The sequence below is a fragment of the Notamacropus eugenii genome, chromosome 3, assembly GCF_028372415.1.
Source record: "Notamacropus eugenii isolate mMacEug1 chromosome 3, mMacEug1.pri_v2, whole genome shotgun sequence".
Lineage (NCBI taxonomy): Eukaryota > Metazoa > Chordata > Mammalia > Diprotodontia > Macropodidae > Notamacropus > Notamacropus eugenii.
The window spans coordinates 121,151,190-121,169,910 of NC_092874.1; the positions used below are offsets into that span (position 1 = coordinate 121,151,190).

General features: G+C 43.1%; 2 protein-coding genes across 6 annotated transcripts in view; one reads left to right on the plus strand and one right to left on the minus strand.

The window, feature by feature from the left end:
- TNPO3 (transportin 3) overlaps window positions 1-1,192 on the plus strand; it is a 99,547-nt gene extending 98,355 nt beyond the window's left edge. For both annotated transcript variants that reach the window (XM_072652786.1, XM_072652787.1), the window contains exon 23: window positions 1-1,192. The gene's annotated coding sequence lies outside the window, so the exon portion shown is untranslated.
- The window catches only part of IRF5 (interferon regulatory factor 5), a 27,237-nt gene continuing 9,480 nt past the window's right edge, over window positions 965-18,721 (minus strand). For 3 of the 4 annotated variants that reach the window (XM_072652788.1, XM_072652792.1, XM_072652789.1), the window contains exons 2-9: window positions 12,133-12,336; window positions 10,939-11,128; window positions 10,047-10,087; window positions 7,762-7,795; window positions 7,302-7,574; window positions 6,346-6,735; window positions 6,037-6,155; window positions 4,624-5,497 (exon numbers count right to left, since the gene is read on the minus strand). In XM_072652788.1, the coding sequence (XP_072508889.1) occupies window positions 5,249-5,497; window positions 6,037-6,155; window positions 6,346-6,735; window positions 7,302-7,574; window positions 7,762-7,795; window positions 10,047-10,087; window positions 10,939-11,128; window positions 12,133-12,321 (1,485 nt within the window). In that variant the 5' untranslated portion in view covers window positions 12,322-12,336 and the 3' untranslated portion in view covers window positions 4,624-5,248. Of the gene's footprint in view, window positions 1,149-4,623; window positions 5,498-6,036; window positions 6,156-6,345; window positions 6,736-7,301; window positions 7,575-7,761; window positions 7,796-10,046; window positions 10,088-10,938; window positions 11,129-12,132; window positions 12,337-18,721 lie in introns of those variants that run through there. The other variant, XM_072652791.1, reaches the window with a different exon arrangement.

Consider the following 18,721-nt stretch of genomic DNA (forward strand, 5'->3'; position numbering starts at 1 on the left):
GAATGTCTTTTTATTAGAAGACAGGAAAATCGAAAACAAGAATGTGTCTCACAATCAGAACCCTTCCTTGTGGCAGAGGGACTTTCACACCCTTTCACCAGAGCTGTCACAGCAAACAGGGAGAGACTCTGGCCTCCTGGGGCAGTCCTGTGGGGAGTTCCTGTTTATGAGTGAGAGGGCAAATCTGAGTGATTTTTTTTTTTTAAAGGATGGCTGCAGCGTGTCCAGCATGGTGGGAGGGAAGCTGGTTTCCTGATGGACTCATTTTTAGAAAGGGAAAAAATATTTAATTAAAAAAAAAGAGGAAAAGCTAAATGGAAACCTGAAGAGAAACATTTGCCGGGCAACAAAAAAACCCAGAAACACCATACTAAAAGTAGCAAACTTTCTGTGAAATGAAACAAAAACCACACAACAGAATTACTTATGAAAATGTGGGGATTGAAATGAATTAACCAAATTGCTGCACTGGGGAAGCAGGAAAAAAAACCCAACATCTTGGAGGTGTTTTTTTGGGGGGGTTGGGGGGAGGATTTGTTTTATTTTGTTGGGGGCAGGGATCCAAGTGGAGTAAGGATTTCTCCCACCCTCCAATTCTCTCCCCTTTTAAACTTGATGTTCAGACAAGGAACAATGAGCAAGAGAGCTAGGAGCTAGTCCTGACCTGTCCATGTGGTTCCCCAGTAAGTCTGGGGAGGATAGGAGCATCGAAGTTCAAGCCCACCCCAACTCTGGCCCCTTTCAGACCTGAAGTCTACTTGCATCTGGCTCATACAGTCGTTGTCAGCCTCGTGGAGAACAGTCCAAAACCGGGGGAGTCATATATATATATTATATATATATATATAAATTTTCTCTTTTTTAGATGTTTTTTTAAAAAAAAAATTTTGAGGTATTTTTTTTTTCTTTTTTTTTTCCCAGATATGGGAAAGAGGAAAAGGGGGTTGAGATTTAAAGAGGTGTGTTTTACGGGGCTGACCAATAACTTTTATTCAAAGATTTGAAAATTATTTGATGGGGGTGGGGGGAGCCCAAAGCAGATCTTAACATTTCAAAGCAGTGTGGCCCTGCACAGGTGTTGGACTTGAGCGCATTGTTCCGTCTGGTGTTGTAGCCATCTCGAGAACAAACCAACAACAAAAAATAAACTGAAAAAAAAAAAAACCAAAAAAAATAAATTAAAAAATGTTAATTTGTGTATCTCTGTCTTAACTACTACTTCTATTTGACCATTTTCTTCCCGTAATTTGCTCACTCTCTGGACCTCCCCCCCCCCCAAAAAAAAATAGCTTTGAAAAGGTCTAGATGAATACTTTGGTTATTTTACAGGTAGAAGACAAACTTGTGCCTAGGGTGTTGCTATAGACTTTTGATAGTTCTCTCATCCTTCTTAAGAAAAAACTTGGTCCCAGTGTCCCTCAACTTTCTCCTTAAAGGCGAAAATCCTTATGTTGCACTTCTTATTTTCTTACAGAGGGAAGGGGGGTAACTACACCAACTGGTAGTACACTAGTGGTGTGTAATGTCCAACACATCTGTAATTAGGAGTGCCTGTGACTCTTGGGATCACCATCGTTCTGGAGATGGCAAGAAAGTGATGTAGTGCCAGGCCAAATAAGGTGAAAGCATCCCTAATCCAAGCCCAGGGTAACTGGGGGGGCAGGACAGCTGGATTATAGGCAGCATGCCTTGGAGAGAGCTGAGCAGTGGGTCTTGCTTGTCTCCGTTTACATCCCCATCATTCAGCACAGTGCTGGGCACACTAGGCACTTCATAAATCCTTTTTCATCATTTTCAGTAGTTTCTTAATTTCCCCCATTAGTCTGCTAACATTTATTATGCTCCTACTGGACACCAGGCATTGTATCTCTCAAGGATGGGAGCCAATCTTTGGCTTCTGTCATCTCTTTACATTTCTGCCATCACCCATGATCTGACTTGTGTGTCTAGTCAGTGACTAGCTTCAAAGTCTGTGAGCACTGTTGATGCTGGGTTATGGGGAGAACGCCCCCACCCCAACCTGTTTGCCTGTCTGGCATTTCCTGTGAGATGAAAATCTCCTGTACTTGACTCCAGTTTCAGTTGATAAGTGTTTGGAATTGTTCAAAGACATCCTAACAGAATTTCTAAGAGCTGTAGTGGCAAGAGCACTAGATCTTCATCCATCTAAAGAGCTCTGTACTAATAGGCAGCATGAGGGATGAGGGAAATTAACTGGTGACGTGAGTCTGTCTACACTGGCCATTGTGCCCCCTTTGGGAGAAATTGATGAATCTGTCACAGCTAGGCACAGAAAATGTGCCACTGTGTTCTCCACAGTGCCAAAAGTATATGACTGGCTCAATACATTCTATCTCAACAGTGCTGATAATTGTGGGTCACTAACAAGGACTTCATTTATGGGAACGACACTTCTTTCCTTAATAGACCGGAGACTAGGTGCTGAACTTTTCTGTAGAGAAAGCCCTCTTAGCTTTTTTTGTTGTTCTTCAAGAAAAAATAGCTTTAAAAATAGACCCATCTGTGTCCCTGGCAGAGTCTTAACCCATTTGGGGGGGGTCCCCCCTAATTGTGCTTTAGTCTTGGACAATAGCAAGTACCTCTTACTAAGGTGGAAGCTAGCTTTGGCATCCCAGAGGGGAAAAGGTCTTTTCCAACTTAAGATGTACAGTGTGTTTTATGACTTTGTTTATGTAAATACTAAACCTGATGAAGTAGGTTCCAATTAAAATGGAGGAAAGGTTGGTTGGTTTATTTTCCAGTAAGAGGTGGGACTGAGCTATGCTAGTCTAACTCTTTATAGCAGTGAAGCTTAGGAGTGAATTAAATCTTTGTCTCTATCAAAATGACTGTCTAAGGCATCATATTAGCCACAGCCTTTCATCAAGTGCTTGTTATGTGCTGGGCACTAGGGATACAAATAGAAAAATGACAGTTCCTGTTCTTAGAAGTCTGCCTTCTTCTAAGGGGAGACATGTTCACAGGTCAGTAAATACGGAATGTATAACAGAAAATAGTGTAAGTGCTGGGGCATTCACAACAGGCAGGAAAGGCTGAAGGGAAAAATCATTTTGAAAAATGCATATTATTCCGAGCACCCCACTGCCCTCCCCGCCTTGATGTTCTCTTAGATGTTCAAAAACAAAATCCCATAATAGTGAAACAACAGTGCAAGGACTGGGTAGAAATGATCCAGTAGCAGTGGAAGTGTAAATAGAAAGTACCTAGTATAAAAACGTCTTAGCTGCCTAACTTGCACTACCAGTTTCCACAAATCGCTTTGTCTCTGAACGTTAATATTTACAGTTTTAAAAAGAATACAACAGCTGTGTGGTGGATACAGGTAAGAGAGATTAACCAAAATAAATGGATAGCTACGTGGCACAGTGGATAGAGCACTAACCCTGGAGTCAGGAGGATCTGGGTTCAGATGTGGCCTCAGACACTTAGCTGTGTGACCCTGGGCAAGTCACTTAACCCTTTTGCCTCAGTTTCCTTATCTGTAAAATGAGTTTGAGAAGGGAATGGCAAACCATTCCTGTATCTTTGTCAAGAAAACCCCAAATGGGGTCATGAAAAATCAGACATGACTGAAAATAGGGTGAATTGTACATTCTTACAGTCTCTCAGTGACAGGCTTCTAGAACCATTTGTTGTGAGGATTCTTTTACTAAGGAAATTGGCACACTAGAAAAACATGAGTTCCCCTGCTTTCCCCACATTAGTGCTCTCTTCAGATTACGTTCAAACAGGCAACCTACCAACAAAGGGGAGAGGGAGAGAGAGAGAGAGAGAGAGAGAGAGAGAGTGTGTGTGTGTGTGTTAGCTTGCTGGAGGGGAATTAGAAAAGGCTTCTAGGGGGAGAAAGCCCTTGAGCTGAGCCTGCAAAGGACATCCACGTGCACAAGTGAAAAGGGAGAGCATCCCAGGCAGGGAGGGTAGCCTGTGCGTGGGAAGAGTCAAGATGGAGTTTCTATGAGCAACTACAGCAGATAAGCTAGTTTGGCTGGAATTTAGTATGTGATAAGGAATGTAGAACCGGCCCAGAAAGAAAGGTTGGAGTCAGGTTGTACAAAGAAGTGTCAAACAAGGATATGTTTTATCCCAAGAGTAATAGGGAACCATGGAAACTTTTAAGACAGAATCAGTCAGCACATCCTCCAGCTGCATATGATTGTGGCCTTGAAATAGGTGAATGGTAAAAATAGACAAAGGATCCAAAAATCAAAGATGAAAGAACAGATTTGCAAGAAAGGAAAGTGAATTTAGAGCAGGGTTATGGTCTGGGAAAATAGGGAGGTGGCCCAGTGACTGGAAGTTGCAAAGAATGGAGAATGGCATTAGGAAGGGTGAGGCATAGGGAGAAATGGAAAGGATGGAGGTGATGTCGAGGGTGATGAAGAGATCAAGGCTGTGATCATCCCTGTGAGTGCCGCTGAGATGGCATTATTGTGGAGGTCATTAGTTTCCCTAAGGAGCCTGTCTCACCAACATTTGGTTGGTAAGCAGAACTGTTCTCAGGATCAGCTGATTGAAGCAAGACATCCTGTCCCTGGTTAACAACAGAAGGGGGTGGAGGTGGAATGATACTACAAACAGGTAAGAGCAATTCAGACAAGCCAATAAATTTGTAATCTTTTAATGTTGATATGGCTTATCAGCCACAGTTCACCCTCACAGCAATTTTAAATGACATTACAAAATCCCATTTCCTACTCTAGGTGTTTGCTATGCCCTCAAAAGTGGGAGTAGCTACCACCTTAAATTGTGGTTCCTTTGGGAAGCAAGTGTCTATGCCTGTTCTTTAGGACTAAGGAAAACAGCTGTGCATGTTGATGAGCAACCAGCCCCTGTGAGTTGCTGTTGTCCTCTGTGGAGGGTTGCCTAGCAGGCAGCTCCCCCTCGAAAGTGGGGAGAATGGAAAAAGCATTCTTCCCATCTGGAAAGCACTGCCTTTTCCTATAAGGTCCCAGAAATCCCATGCTCCAAGCCTACCATATCAAGTGTTGGCTGAGTTCCTCCTAATGCAGCTTCATAAAGCTCTGGCAGCATCAAAGCTGGGCATCATCTTTCCTACCAAGCTTCTGCTGATAGGGTGAACCGAGGGACCTGCCATCCTGAGCATAAAGCCCTCTTCAGCAGAAAAGGCCTGGACCATACTGGCTCTAAAAGTGGCCAGCGAGACTTTAGCACAGTGAGTTCAGTTCTCGTATAAAAGCTAGTGAGGGATGGGTGATGAGCAGCCACTTCACTGATGCATGCCAACTTGGTGAATGGGCCAGGGCCCTGTGCCAACAGGAAGGCCCTGTCCAGGAGGAACAGAAGAAGCAGGCGGCAGGCGCTGCTGTAGCTGCCAAATGTGATGGAGCTCCTTAAACTGCTCTACCATCCTGTCCTTGAGGTCTGGGTTTGAGATTTGCAGCCGGATGCTGTCGGCTGACCAGGAAAGCTCCCCTGAGAACATCTCTAGTAGAAGCCGAGCTGCCACTGGCACCACCTGGAGGAGAATGATAGGGAAGGAGATGGGAATACTTCTGAGTGGCTACCATCTCCAACACCCCTGATGATCCTTGAAGCAAAAGTTGAGGCAGGGGAAAGATCACAGGATTCTGTGCTGCAAGAGATCTCGAGTGATCCAATTTGCTTATTTTACTAATGAGGAAACTAGGGCCCTATCAAACAACAAGCAGTAAGCACTCAAGGTGTAGGCCCTGTACTAAGTACTAGGGATACAAAATAAAGCAAAAACAGTTCATTCAATAGGTGACATTCTAATAAAAGAGAACCTGCATACGAATCAAGAGGAGGGGGGTGGAACACTCCAGGGTATCCTTAGACAGAAGGCAGCTGTGGAGACCAGAAAAGGCCTCCTGGAGGAGGAGAGATTTGAGCTGCGTCTTAAAGGTAGCCAGGGCTCCATTCTCTAGAAGGAAGTCATAGAGGGGAGATGGAGCTTCATGGGATTAAGCCAGTATGCCCAGGATGTGGCATGCATAGAGGAGTGATGAGGAAGGGGTCAGGTTGTGAAGGACCTACCTGTACAGTAATCAGTTTCTTCTCCTTGGGTTTTCTGTCTGGCCACTCCTCCCCAAAGCAGAAGAAAATCTCAAAGGCTGGTGGAGTCGTGGTTTGGCCCTTTTGAAATAGGATAAGCTCTAGAGTAGAGAACAGAACGAAGAGACCACAGTAAGATCTAGTCCTCAGCCTGGCACAGAATGATGGAAGAGCAAACACTGGTGATGAAAGTCAAGAGGACAGCACCAGGCTTTAGGAACAGATGGAGGTCAAAGGAAACCCTAGAGGAAAGCAAAGCCATATAGCAAGTAGAGCAGAGATTGGCCTCACCATTGAGGAACTGCTCAAGACTGAAAAGCTTTGTCTTCTTTTCTCTTTGGATGGGCCGTGGTGTGGCAGAGGGTGTAGCACAAGGTCCACTCCAGAACACTTTGCACTGGCAAAGACGGATGGCATAGAGATCCTGGCCCTGGAGCTGCAGGATGAGCCCTCGGTCTAGCACGTCTAGTAACTGATGGGTATAGAAGCGCTGCTTCTCACTGGGGATGCCCTCTGGACCAGGAAAACGCACCTGCTCCAAGCTCACCGGGCCAAAGAGTTCCACTTGTTCCTGGGTGGCCTCCAGCTGGCTGTAGAAGAGGCGGCAACCCTGGGGGTTGCTGATGGTGAGGGAATAAGGTGGCTGGCCGCGGTACTGGAACTTGATCTCTAGGTCGGTTACTGTGGAAGGGGACAATCCAACCAACCCAAGTCCCATATCAGCTCCCTCTGTGTCTTGATCCCAGCTCCCTCCACAGATGAGATCATTTCAAGTGTGTCTTAGGCATGCATCACAATAATGCCTTTGGACCACCACTCCCAACCTCAGCCCCATGCTGTAGCCCTTGATCCTTAATTCATGGGTGCTTAGTTCCAGCTGAGATGATTTCCAACTTAAGCTGTTTCTATTTTGTAGTACATAGCTGTTTGCATGCTATCTCCCCCATTCGGCTGTGATCTCCTTCAGAGGAGGGATCATCTTTAGCTTTTATACCCCCTCTTGTACCCCAGGGCTTACCACAATACCTGGGACCAAGTAGGCATTTCATAAAGGCTTAATGACTTGACTTGGAGAGGATGCTATGACCCAGTTTCCAAGGACCTTGCTCACACATATATCTGAGTCACATCATCTTTCAAGGAAAGAAACCCTCATCTAGCCTAGCTACTTCTAAATGTTTTCTATTCTTTCCTCAGTTCTAGTTGCTTTTCTCACCCCTCCCCATCCCCAGCTTAAAGGTCCTTACATGGCAACATGTGGGGACTTATAAGCAGATCGGGAAGCAGTTGTTCTGGAGGGGGAGCCAAGTTGGCAGCCAGAGACCCAGGCTCCAATTCTGGAAGGACTTCGGGGATCAGTTCCCCAAAAGGAGCAGGGGGGCCAGGTGGAGGGGCCAGGATGGTGGGCTCAGAAGGGGATGGTCCCAGCCCAAGAGGTGGCTGAAGACTGGTAGATGGCCACTCCTGTTCTTCCTTTGGCAGAGTATAGGGGACCATAGAGGGGGCAGGTTGTGGTCGTTCTGTAGCCAAAAAAAAGCCAACCAGTCATTAACGACCCTCCCCAGGAGCCCTCCCAAGAAAACCTCAGACCCCATAGTCTCTGCTACCAGGTTCAGAACTCAGGCCTTCCTCCCCTACTCTCTCCACCTGACCATAGCACCTCTGGTACCCTAAGGGTTTTTTTTTTTCTTTACACCAAGCCCCTACCTGTGAGTCTCAGATCTGGCAACATCCTTTGTAGCTAGTGGGGAGAGAGAAGGAAAAATAAATCATTATTATTGTGATAATAGGATATAAATGCTGAGATAATTCATATGGGACACAAAGTAACTGACCCTGACTTCAGCCTTAGTTGGGCCTGGATTAGCTCTCAGAAGATGTAGGTTTGGATGCCAGATCTGTCAAGTGATCTTGGGTAGATCATGCAATCTCATTTGTCTAATGAGTATAATTTTATCTGTTCTAACTTTCTCACAAGATTGTTGTGTATATGAAGCCACCTTGGAAAGGAAAAAGACTACACAAATCAGAAACATTTGTAGGAAGAATCCTTGGGAGAAAAGGAGACTTGGAGAGTTTAGGAGAACAGCCTCAAAGATGGGGAAAGCATCCCTCTAGGAAGAAAAACCTTTAATGGCTCTCTAGCGCCTACAAAATGAAGGACAACCCCCTCCTAGCATTCCGAGTACTCCACAATCTGGCACCATACTCCTTTCCTAGCTTTATCTTTCATGCCTTCATGAACTCCAGCCACAGATCAGTACTTTCCTGGATCTGTTCTCATACTGGCTTTTCAAATGTCTGTGTACCCCCCATATTGTAAGTATATATTATGTGCAAAGAATTGCACCAGGTTCTGGAGGTGGTCAGTTTTGTTTAAGACATAGTCCCTTACCTTTACGGATCTTGAGAGAGAGGGAAGGAGGAAGGTTATGGGAAATACATAGATAATTAGACAGTGGCACTTTTTTCTCTCTCTCCACCCCCACCCAACTTCTCCTAATGTACTTCATGTGAGCTTTCCGGGAAAAATAAAGGTTCATTGTCCCCTTGAGTGAGCTTTCAGAGAAAGCTTCTAGGACAAAATGGTGCTTGAGTTAGAATGTTAACTGGGAAGTAAGTGTTTTTGCTTTTTCTTGGTGTCTCCAGAACTTAGCACAGGGCACAGCATACAGTAAGCACTTGATCAATTGATGAACTGTTTGAGGTGGACGTTTAAAGGATGAATAGGAATTTATCAAATGAAAAAGCATTCCAGGTATAGGGAACAGCGTAAGCAAAGGCACTGAGGTAAGAAAGTACAAAGTATGTACAGGAGACAGGGATCAGTTCAGTTTGGCTGGACCACAAGATATACAAAGGGACCTACTATGAGAAAAAAGGCTGGAAAGCTAAGGTGGCAGCAAAATATGGAGGACCTTGATTGCTAAGCAAACAGTTTAAACTTTATTCACCTGTCAAGCAATTAGGAGCCACTGACTCAATCCACAGAACAGAGGAATGAAGTCCGATTTATGCATAAGGACAGATTTGCGTCGGGATAGGAATGGACAGGCTATAAAAATGGGAAGATCTGTTAGTAGGTTATTGAAATCATAAAAGCAGGTGGTGATGAGAACGAGCACCGGGATGCTGGTATATGGTAGGAATAAGGCTTATCGAGGTGGATAGGAGAGACCGAAATGGAGAATCAATAGACTCTGTAATCAGTTGGTTTTGTTGTGAGACAAGGAAAAGAGAAATGACAACATCCTTAAGGTATTGGACATGGGAGATGGAACAGTGGGGCCCCTGAAATAGTGATGACAAAAAGAACTGGCTCATGGGGAAAGTACTAAGACTGGCTTGGGACAAACTGAACTTGAGGCACCAGTGGGACATCCAAGGGGTCACTGGGCTCAGAAGAGAGGTCAGAGCTAGAGATAAGACTCCTGAAGTAATCTGGATGGATGGAGGGAATGGACTGTACTGCTCCCCCTTGTCAGATTTCTCACAGCACTTTTCCAAGGCAATTCTCATGTTCTCCTTTATAGCTATTCAGTAACTACATGGCAAAGTGGAACAGAGACCTGAGTTCAAGTCCCACCTTAGACACTGATTAGCTGTATGACTGGCAAAATCACTTAAGCTCTCTTAGACTCAGTCCACAAAATGGGGATATTAATAGCACCTACCTCATAGTGTCATTGTGTGGAACAAATGAAGTAACATGTAAAGTGCTTTTGCAACCTTTGAAGCAATAGAAATGCTAGCAGTTGTAGACTTGTCTTTTTTTCCTTGTAGATTGTAAGCACCTTGAAAAAAGGATCTATCTCCTTTGCATCTCTGCTATCATGGAGACTTGGAAATGCCTTGTGATTAACAGTTGTTGGATGTAGAATCTTGGAGAACAGGGTGAGGGATGCCTTCCTAGGAAGTACTCAGATCTACAGAGGATGGAGTTTAGAGGCACCCCACTCCCCACCACCACCTGGTTCTGTTTCAGAACTCACCTCCTCATCCTCCTCCTCTTCTTCTTCACCAGGCAGGGACTCTGAAGGAAGGAAAAAAGGAGAGAGGAGGGAAGCTGGGCAGCATGGGCAGAAATGATGTCTAGGGGCTCAGAGATTCCACTGGGATGATGACCAAGGAAGCTGAGACACAGATGAGATTGACACTGCCTAACACTGAAAATCCCAAAGAGATTGCCTCACACTAAGAGCAGGACAGATGCAGACTCATTCAGAGGAAATCAGCACAGAAGCCTGCTCCTCTCTCTTCTCCCCAGGGAGGTTCCTGAACTTAGTGCTGCACTCACAAGCCCCACAGCCAATCCCAGACCAAGCAGGGTCACTTCGGCAAGGAGCTTCATGGGAGTCAGTTCCTGGTCTGCCAGACTCCCTCATGGAGAAGGAGGAATGTTGTTTTTGGAGACCCAGTCACTCTAAATTCCAGGAATTACCTGTCCCCTAACTGGTCTCCTGTCCTCCCAGCCCCTTCTTCGAGAACCTCCTGTAGGTCCAATCTGAATCAAGAGATCACACCTAGAACAGCCTATAGTTCAAAAGGAGCCCCGAAACCACATATGACTCCTCCAACTACCTGTTGGGTCAGAGAGTCAATTAAAAGTAACTCCAAGGACATCCACTCCAACCCACTCATTTTACAGATGAAGAAACTGATACTCAAAGAGGTTGAGAGATTTGCCCATGGTCACAACACGGCAGGATCTGAACCTCTATACTCCCTTGTACTACTTTTCATCCTCCCATGTTATCTACCTGAAGAGAAAGGCAACTGGCTACAGGGAATAAGGAACCAGAGGCCTGAGCAGCATCACTTGGACCACCCTTGAGAGTCCATCCCTAGGGATCTCATGGGCCCACTTGGGGCACAGGGAAGTACCTGCAGGAGTAGGGCATGAGGCGCAGACCTCGTAGATCTTGTATGGCTGGGGTGGCATGTCTCGAGGCCCATCATAAAGCAGACGGAACTCTCGACTCTTGTTGAGGGCACAGCGAAGGTTGGCTTTCCACTTGGCAGGATCTGCCTCATCCACGCCTTCTGTGTACTTCCCTGTCTCCTTGGCCCAAGCCTGAAGGGGTGGGGAGAATAGAGGAAAAGAGTCCAGAGGTCATCTTGAGGCTAGTGCATCAGACCCCCCCCCCCCAAGGGTAAGACTGTAGCCAAGACAGATCCCACCTTACTCTTAAATCTCTGAATGGGTACTTGAAGCTTTGGAGGATACAGGAGTATCAGGGGACATAGAAAAGGCACCAGGCAGACATGCCAATAAGTAGGTGCCCAGAAAATGAAAGAAGTAAGGGCTGGGCCTGTAGGAATTTTAGGAAGCTTTACCATCTCTCCTCCCCCAACTCCCTCTTACCCCTTCACTATTTTCCCCTGACTTCTGTCTGTGCCTCAGATTCAGAAACGCATCTTTTCCTCTCTTTTCTTAACTACAATCATTGCTTCTGGTCTCTGCTCTACCACTCACAGACTAATTAGGTGAGTCTTACCTTCTCTATCCCTCACTTACAGAAATGAGAAGAGCAACATCCATCCTTCCCCACCACATGGTTGTTGGGGAATCAAACGAAAAGCAGTGTAGTAGAATAGAGAGCAACTGGACTTAAAATGAGAAGGGCCCTGGGTTTAAATCCTCCCTCTATGTGAGGGAGCTATGTGACTACAGAGGAATCATTTAACATCTCTGAGCCTCAGAGTCAACATCACACAGCTTAATGAGTGTTGGAGGCAGAATCTGAACCCAGGGCTCTCCTCCTTCCAAATCTAACACTTTCTACTAAAAGTGTGAGCTATTTTTGTCAAATGAAATCATAGGTGTCATGAGTATGTGGAATCAGAAAACAAGTATGAGGGATTACTGTCACTAACAATGTGTCTGTCTCCTTATGCTCTAAGTGTGCGAAGGTAAAAAGGTAAAAGCCCATGTCTTAATCCGTAATAAAGAGTAGGAGCCAACTGCTGGATTGGCAGGGCAGCCTAGCCTGCAGGGAATTCATCCACTTTTCTCCAAGGCAAGGGTATTGTGTGAGGGTCCAAGGTCTAAATCCTTGCCATCAGTCTCCTCCACACCTTGAAGATGGTGTTGTCATCCTCATCCTGGGCGGGGCCATGCCTAGTGGCATGGCGCCATGGGATATAAAACAGCTTGCGTTCCTCGTTGACCCACTGAAGGCCTGGGTACTGGCAGCTGTTCACTTGGGCAACCAGCCAGGGCTTGAGCCGCACCCGTCGAGGTGGAGGTGGCACAGGCAGGGTCATGGCAGAATGGTGGACCTGTGGAAGTAATCAGGTGGGAAAGGATGTTTCTATTCTCTTCATATACTGAGGAAAACCTGGAGTCTGAGAAAGAGACCTTCCTCAGATCTGTAATGAAAATCGGCTAACTACACACAGGTGTGTTGGCGTCAAGCCCAGGTGACTCCTGTGATCTGACGGCTGCCTGGTCCTGCTCTCAGAACGACAGTAAAGCAGTTATGTCCACTCCCCCAAACAGCTGTCTGGGTCTGCTCCAAGGGGCTGAATGGAGATGGGGGAAGACTCCATAAGTGGGCCCTGGCCCCAGGATAAGTAGCCAACAGGCTTAAGGACTGAGTTCCTGATCCTTGTGTCTGCTTAGACCTTGTTTCCTAGGAAATTCACCGTCCCAACCTGCAGAAAACTAGAGAAGGGAGCTGTGAAGTACTTAACCCTAGTTATGTGATAACCCTGAGACTAGAAGCCTTGGCCCTGATCACCATCCTCCTTGGATTTCCCTTCTGGAAGTGACCTTGGAGCTTGTCTGGTCCAACCCCACTTTGTTTTATAGTAAAGGAACTGTGGTTCAAAAAGGTGACCTGGGGGCAGCAAGGTGCTGAAGTGGATAGGACACTCACCCTGGAGTCAAGAGGACCTGAGTTCATATCCAGCCTTAGACACTTCCTAGCTGTGTGACCCTGGGCGAGTCATTTAACTCCAGTTGCCTCCAAAATGGTGAACTGACTTGTTAGTGGAAGATTCTGAATCACAGAGTCTTAAATTCTTAAATCAATCTTCCTCTTCAGTTTTAAAGAGAACTCAGAGATCATCTGGAGTAGACAGAAGAATGAAGAAGCCCCTCTCCAGGAGAGCTGACAACCACTCTGGCTGTATCCAATGAGAAGGGAAATCTTTGGCTCTCTCAGATTGTCAGGGAGTGTTTCTTTAGCCTAAAATTGCTTCTTTATAACTTCTCCTCATTGCTCCTAGTTCTACCCTTTGTGAATAATAATAACACAATAACAAACATAACGTGGTTTCATTGGCAGCCCTCTTTTTCCATCTTTTTTCATACGGGAAAATACTTGTTGATGTTTATTGAGTTCATAATAATAAAAGGATTTTTAATTTAAAATTTTAAGGAAATAAGGGTTTTTTCAGTTTTAAAAAATTATTTAAAAAGAGGGAATACATTTCTTGCCTTCTCATTGGGGGAGAAGGAAGAAGAGAATTTGGAACTCAAAATTTTAAAAAACAGATGTTAAAAATTGTTTTTATGTATAATTGGGGATAAAAATAAAATATTAAATACATAAATTTGAACAAATAAAAAGGGAGAATATCCTCTTCCTTGTGACAACCCATCAATTCTTGCATCCCATGGTTCCTTCTAAGTCTTCTCAACTTGACCCTGGTTGGGTCTCCTGATTCCAATCCAATGTTCTTTCCACTTATACCATACCACCTCTTCCTCAAAGCAAGCTATTTTTTTTAAAGCAATCTTCCTTCCCACACCTAGGAGAGACAGTGTCTCCACCCACAAAAGAAAAGTCTAGTTTGTGATTACTGTGTCAGATTATACTTGATCTACTGCTTTGCAAATATCTGAATTTTCTTGTGTCTATGTATGTATGTGCTTACACATGTGGAAAGATGCATTTGGAGTATGGTGTTTGTTTCTCGAGCAAGATTATAAGCTTCTCTAGAATAGAGACTGTCTTTTATTTCCTTGGCATCTCTGGCCCCATAAGATGACAGGATTATTGGGCAAAAATGAGTGCTCAATAGAAGTATATCCAGGGAAGCAACTGAAGTTTGGGGTTTAGAAGGAGGTCACCCAACATCTCTCCAATTAGACAAAGAACAGAAATGATATAAAGAAGGGGATGGGGCACGTAATCAAAGATGGAAGTCTCATTGCCTTGCACAAAGCAAAAAGGGAGGGCTAAGAAGGGAGAACATGATGAAACACAGTTGCTCCACTTATCAAGTGCTTTTCATGATTGCAAAGCACTTTCGTATTCGTTATTTGATTGAATTCTCAATAGCCTAGTGAAGTAGATATGACAGGTATTTTTATTCCTGTTTTACAAATGAGAAAACTAGGGCTATGGGGTTGTTATTTCTCTAAGATCAGATCAAATAAATGACAGAATAGGAACTCAGCCCAAAAACTCAGCTCTAAATCTAGAGCTCTTTCCATTAGATATGAAGTTTTCTGTCCCAATATTTCAAAATATCATAGGATCACAGATTGACATCCACCATTCATCCAGTGGGTACCTCCTCCACAGACACAGATCATATTCGTCCTATATCACAAAGAAAGTGGTCCTTATGAGTTTCTGGAGCCCTGCCCCCAAAATTATATTCTGGCCAACTTTCTGATGAAGAGACTCCTTAAGCTTAGTTGGTCCTCGGAGGACCAACAGAGAGCCCATCACTAGGTCCACAATCAAAGAGCTGGATAGTACTTCCAAGAGCCTGTGAGTCCAGGCTCACTCCTATATCATTATGCTCAAGTAGGATTTTGGTGTAGGCCTACAAATATTAGTTCCATGTTATAAATGAGCAAACTGAGGCATAAAAAAAGGTTAAATAACTTGCCTAGATTCACCCTGCTAGGAAGTGTCAGTCAGCATTCAAGTCTAGCTCTCTTGACTCCAAGTCCAGAAATCTTTCAGCTATGCTGATGTTCCCAAACCGTGTGAACTCAAAGAGGAGTCACCCAGCTATCTTAAATTTTTTAGGGAAACAGCAATACTCACATGCGTCTTGTACCCCATGACCTCCTCAATTGAGGTAGTTCACATTTTTAACATTAGATCATGCTACATTCCTTTGGATTTGAGATATATGTTTTTCTTTACTTGTAGTTTGGCTATCTAAGTAACTTTTTTAACATTCATATTACAACTATCATATCTTTCGCAGAGCTGGAGTCTTGGCAGTTGCTGTGATAAAATTTAATACTGCAAGAAAATCAGTGTGGAACAGGAAATGAGGGTGATGGCATCCAATCTGATTCCAAGGTTTGAGAAGCCATGCTGTGCCCAGTAGACATACACACATATACACAGCCTATTCATAATAGCTATGACAGCTAGACTGGCCCAATGGATAGAATGTTGGGCCTAGGGTCAGGAAGATCTGAGTTCTAATCTGGCCCCAGACACTTACTAGTGTGACCTTGGGCAAGTCACTTAACTGCTGTTTGCCACAGTTTCCTCCTCTGTAAAATGAGCTGGAGAAGGAAATGGCAACTACTCCAGGATCTCTGCCAAGAAAACCCCAAATGGAATCGTGAAGAGTAGGACAGGACTGAAAAATGACTGAACAACAGTAGTAGTGGTGGTGGTGGTGGTGGTGGTAGTGGTAGTAGTAGCAGTAGCATTTAAAGGTTTGCAGTGTTCTACAAGTATTATCTCATTTGATCCTTACAACAGCCTTGAAAGGTAGGAACTATTATTACCCTCTTTTTCAGATGAGGCAATGGAGGTTAAGTGACTTATCCAGAGTCACACAGCTAATGAGTGGCTGAGTCAGAATTTGAATTCAGGTCTTCCTGATTCCAAGTCTGGTACTCTACTATACCACCTCACTGCCACAACTAACCATCGTTATTTAAGAATGAAATAAAAATACTGTTTTTTCTTTCAATTTATATGTACATTTTTTAAAACAGCTCCTAAATTAAAAGAACACAAATACATATTAATTTGTTTGGATCTACATAACAGAAATAACAGAACTATTATGTATTTCTTGTGGCCTGAGGGTATCATAAAAAAATTACTGAGTCAAGAAAGTTGGGCACATTCTCTGCTCTGGATCATGAGTACCTTAGGGGAAAGGAACTTGCTTCATATATCTTCCACAAAGTTACATGCCTACTATGTTCTAGATATAGCAGATACAAAGAAGTGTGACATGATCCTTGACTACAACTTAAAATCTAATTGTTTATAAGACATCATAAAATACCAAGAAATAACAAAACTAGAAAAAATAGATAGAATCTGACACATCTCATTAGAAAAACAACTGATCTGGAGAACAGATCGAGGAAAGACAACATAAAAACTGTCAGACTACCTGAAAGTTATGATTTAAAAAAAAGAATTTGGATACAATGTTACAAGAAATTATTGAGGAAAAAAGCCCAGAAGTTCTAGAACAAGAGCATAAAGTAGAAATAGAAAAAGTTACTATTCACCAAAGAGATTGCAGAAGGAAAACTTACAGGAATGTCATAGCCAAGTTTTAAAACTTCCAAGTTAAGGAGAAAATATTGTAAACAGCAAGAAAAAAGAACAATTTAAATACTGTGTAAATACAGTCAGGATTTCACAAAACCTAGTAGCTTCCCCTCTAAGAAACTGTAGGTTTTGGAACATTATACTTCTAAGAGCAAATGAATTGGGGTAGCATCCAAGAATAATTTACCCAACAAAGTTGAATATAATCCTGAATGGAAAAAAAATGGTCAGGTATTTGTAATAAAAAAAAAACAAAAACAGACCTCACTGGAAAATTTGATAAATTTGATATAAAAGATCCAGAAGAAACATAAAGAAAACATTAAAGACTAACTATAAGGCACTCATTAAGATCTAAATGTTTACTTATTATATATGTGATAATGTTAGGAGTATTCTTTAAACTGCCATCGTTACTACAGTGGTTTGAAAAGAAGTTTGAGGCTGACTTATGTAGGACAGGGTAATTCTAAAAAACAAAACTGGGTAGGAAAAGGTAAAAGGGAACAATGATATTATAAATGGGGCATGAAAGGAAGAACTAATACCAAGGAAGCAAGTGGGGGTGGAGGGCTGGTAACGATGGGGGGACTTCTGGAGGGGTGTGTGGGTTGCAATTGGCGGGGGCAGAAGTATAGGGTAAAAAGAGAGGCTGAGAAAGAAAATAATGAGTAAAAATAAGATGGAAGGAAATTCACAAATAGTAATTACAACTTTAAATGTGAATGGGATGTTTATAGCAGCTCCCTTTGTGGTGGCAAAGAACTGGAAACTGCAGGATTCCCTATCAGTTGAGGACCGGCTGAACAGACGGTTGTGTGTGGTTGGGATGGAATACTACTATTCTATAAAAATGATAAGCTCTATGATCTTAGAAAGGCATGGAAAGACTTGCACAAAATGATTAAGAACCAAGTGAGCAGACCAAGAAAACAGTGTATACAGTAATAGCAATATTGTTTTAAGAATGACTGAGCAACTAAGACATTTTGACTACTACAAATACACAAATTGAAAATAAAGGGCATATAAAGAGAGATGGTGTCTAGATCCAGAGAAAGAACTGACAAACAGAAGTATGTATAGAATAATTTTACATATCTCTATCTACATATCTGTCTGTCTATTTATCTATCTGTGTCTAATGGTAGCCATGGGGGGGAGGGAAGGGAAGAAAAAAAGGAAAAAAAATTTACCTGATAACTGTTATCTATCTGGAGTGAATAGCAAGTTGTAGATGTGCAGTTTCATGTGCAATCATCTTTTTTATTGTACTATGTTATGGAAATGCTGTTTTGTTTCTTGAATTGAAAATAAAATAATTGTTTTTTAACAAATCTGTTTGTTTTTACAAATATAAAGAGAAACAAATAATTGGAGAGACAGCTCCTCTTCAAGGCTGGAAGACTAGTGCATACGCAGAGTAAGTTCCTTGAGGTCAGGGGCCGTTATTTACCTCTTTTTTTTTTAGCTCCTTTGGAGCTTAGCACGGTTCCTGGTCCATAGTAGGTGCTTAGCGAATGTTTACTGAATGAATGAATGAATGAGAGGAGTTCATCAGTATATTCAGCTGATGCAAAATCCCCCACAAAGACAAGCTGGAGAGCCTGCTTCCAAAAGAGTTATGGTGACAAGTAATGGAATGCCTTGGAGAGACTTAGAAGCACCTGTAGAATATTCTGCAACTGGTTTCAGTCTGCTGACCATGTGGGAAAGGAAGGGAATAAGAATTTATATATCATGCGTACTACGTACCAGGTACTGTAATAATTAAGCACTTAAAAAAACCCCAAAAAACAAATATGTCATTTGATTCTCAAACAACCCTGGGAGGTAGTGGATAGAACCCTGGGCCTGGAATCAGGAAGCCCTGAATTCAAATTTGTCCTCAGGCACTTATTAGCTTTGTGACCCCTGGGCAAGTCACTTAAAAAAAAAATCTATTTGCCTCAGTTTTCTCATCCGTAAAATTAGGATCATAGTAGCACCTACTTTATTGGGTGGGTTATTGTGAGGACCAACTTAGATAATCATTCAAAAATCACGTAGCACAGTGCCTGGTACATAGTATGAACTATATAAATGTTAGCTGTCATTATTATTTGGTGTAAAATTGCCAAGGAGTTTTTTAGAACTAAAATTAACAATTTAAGAACAATTAATTC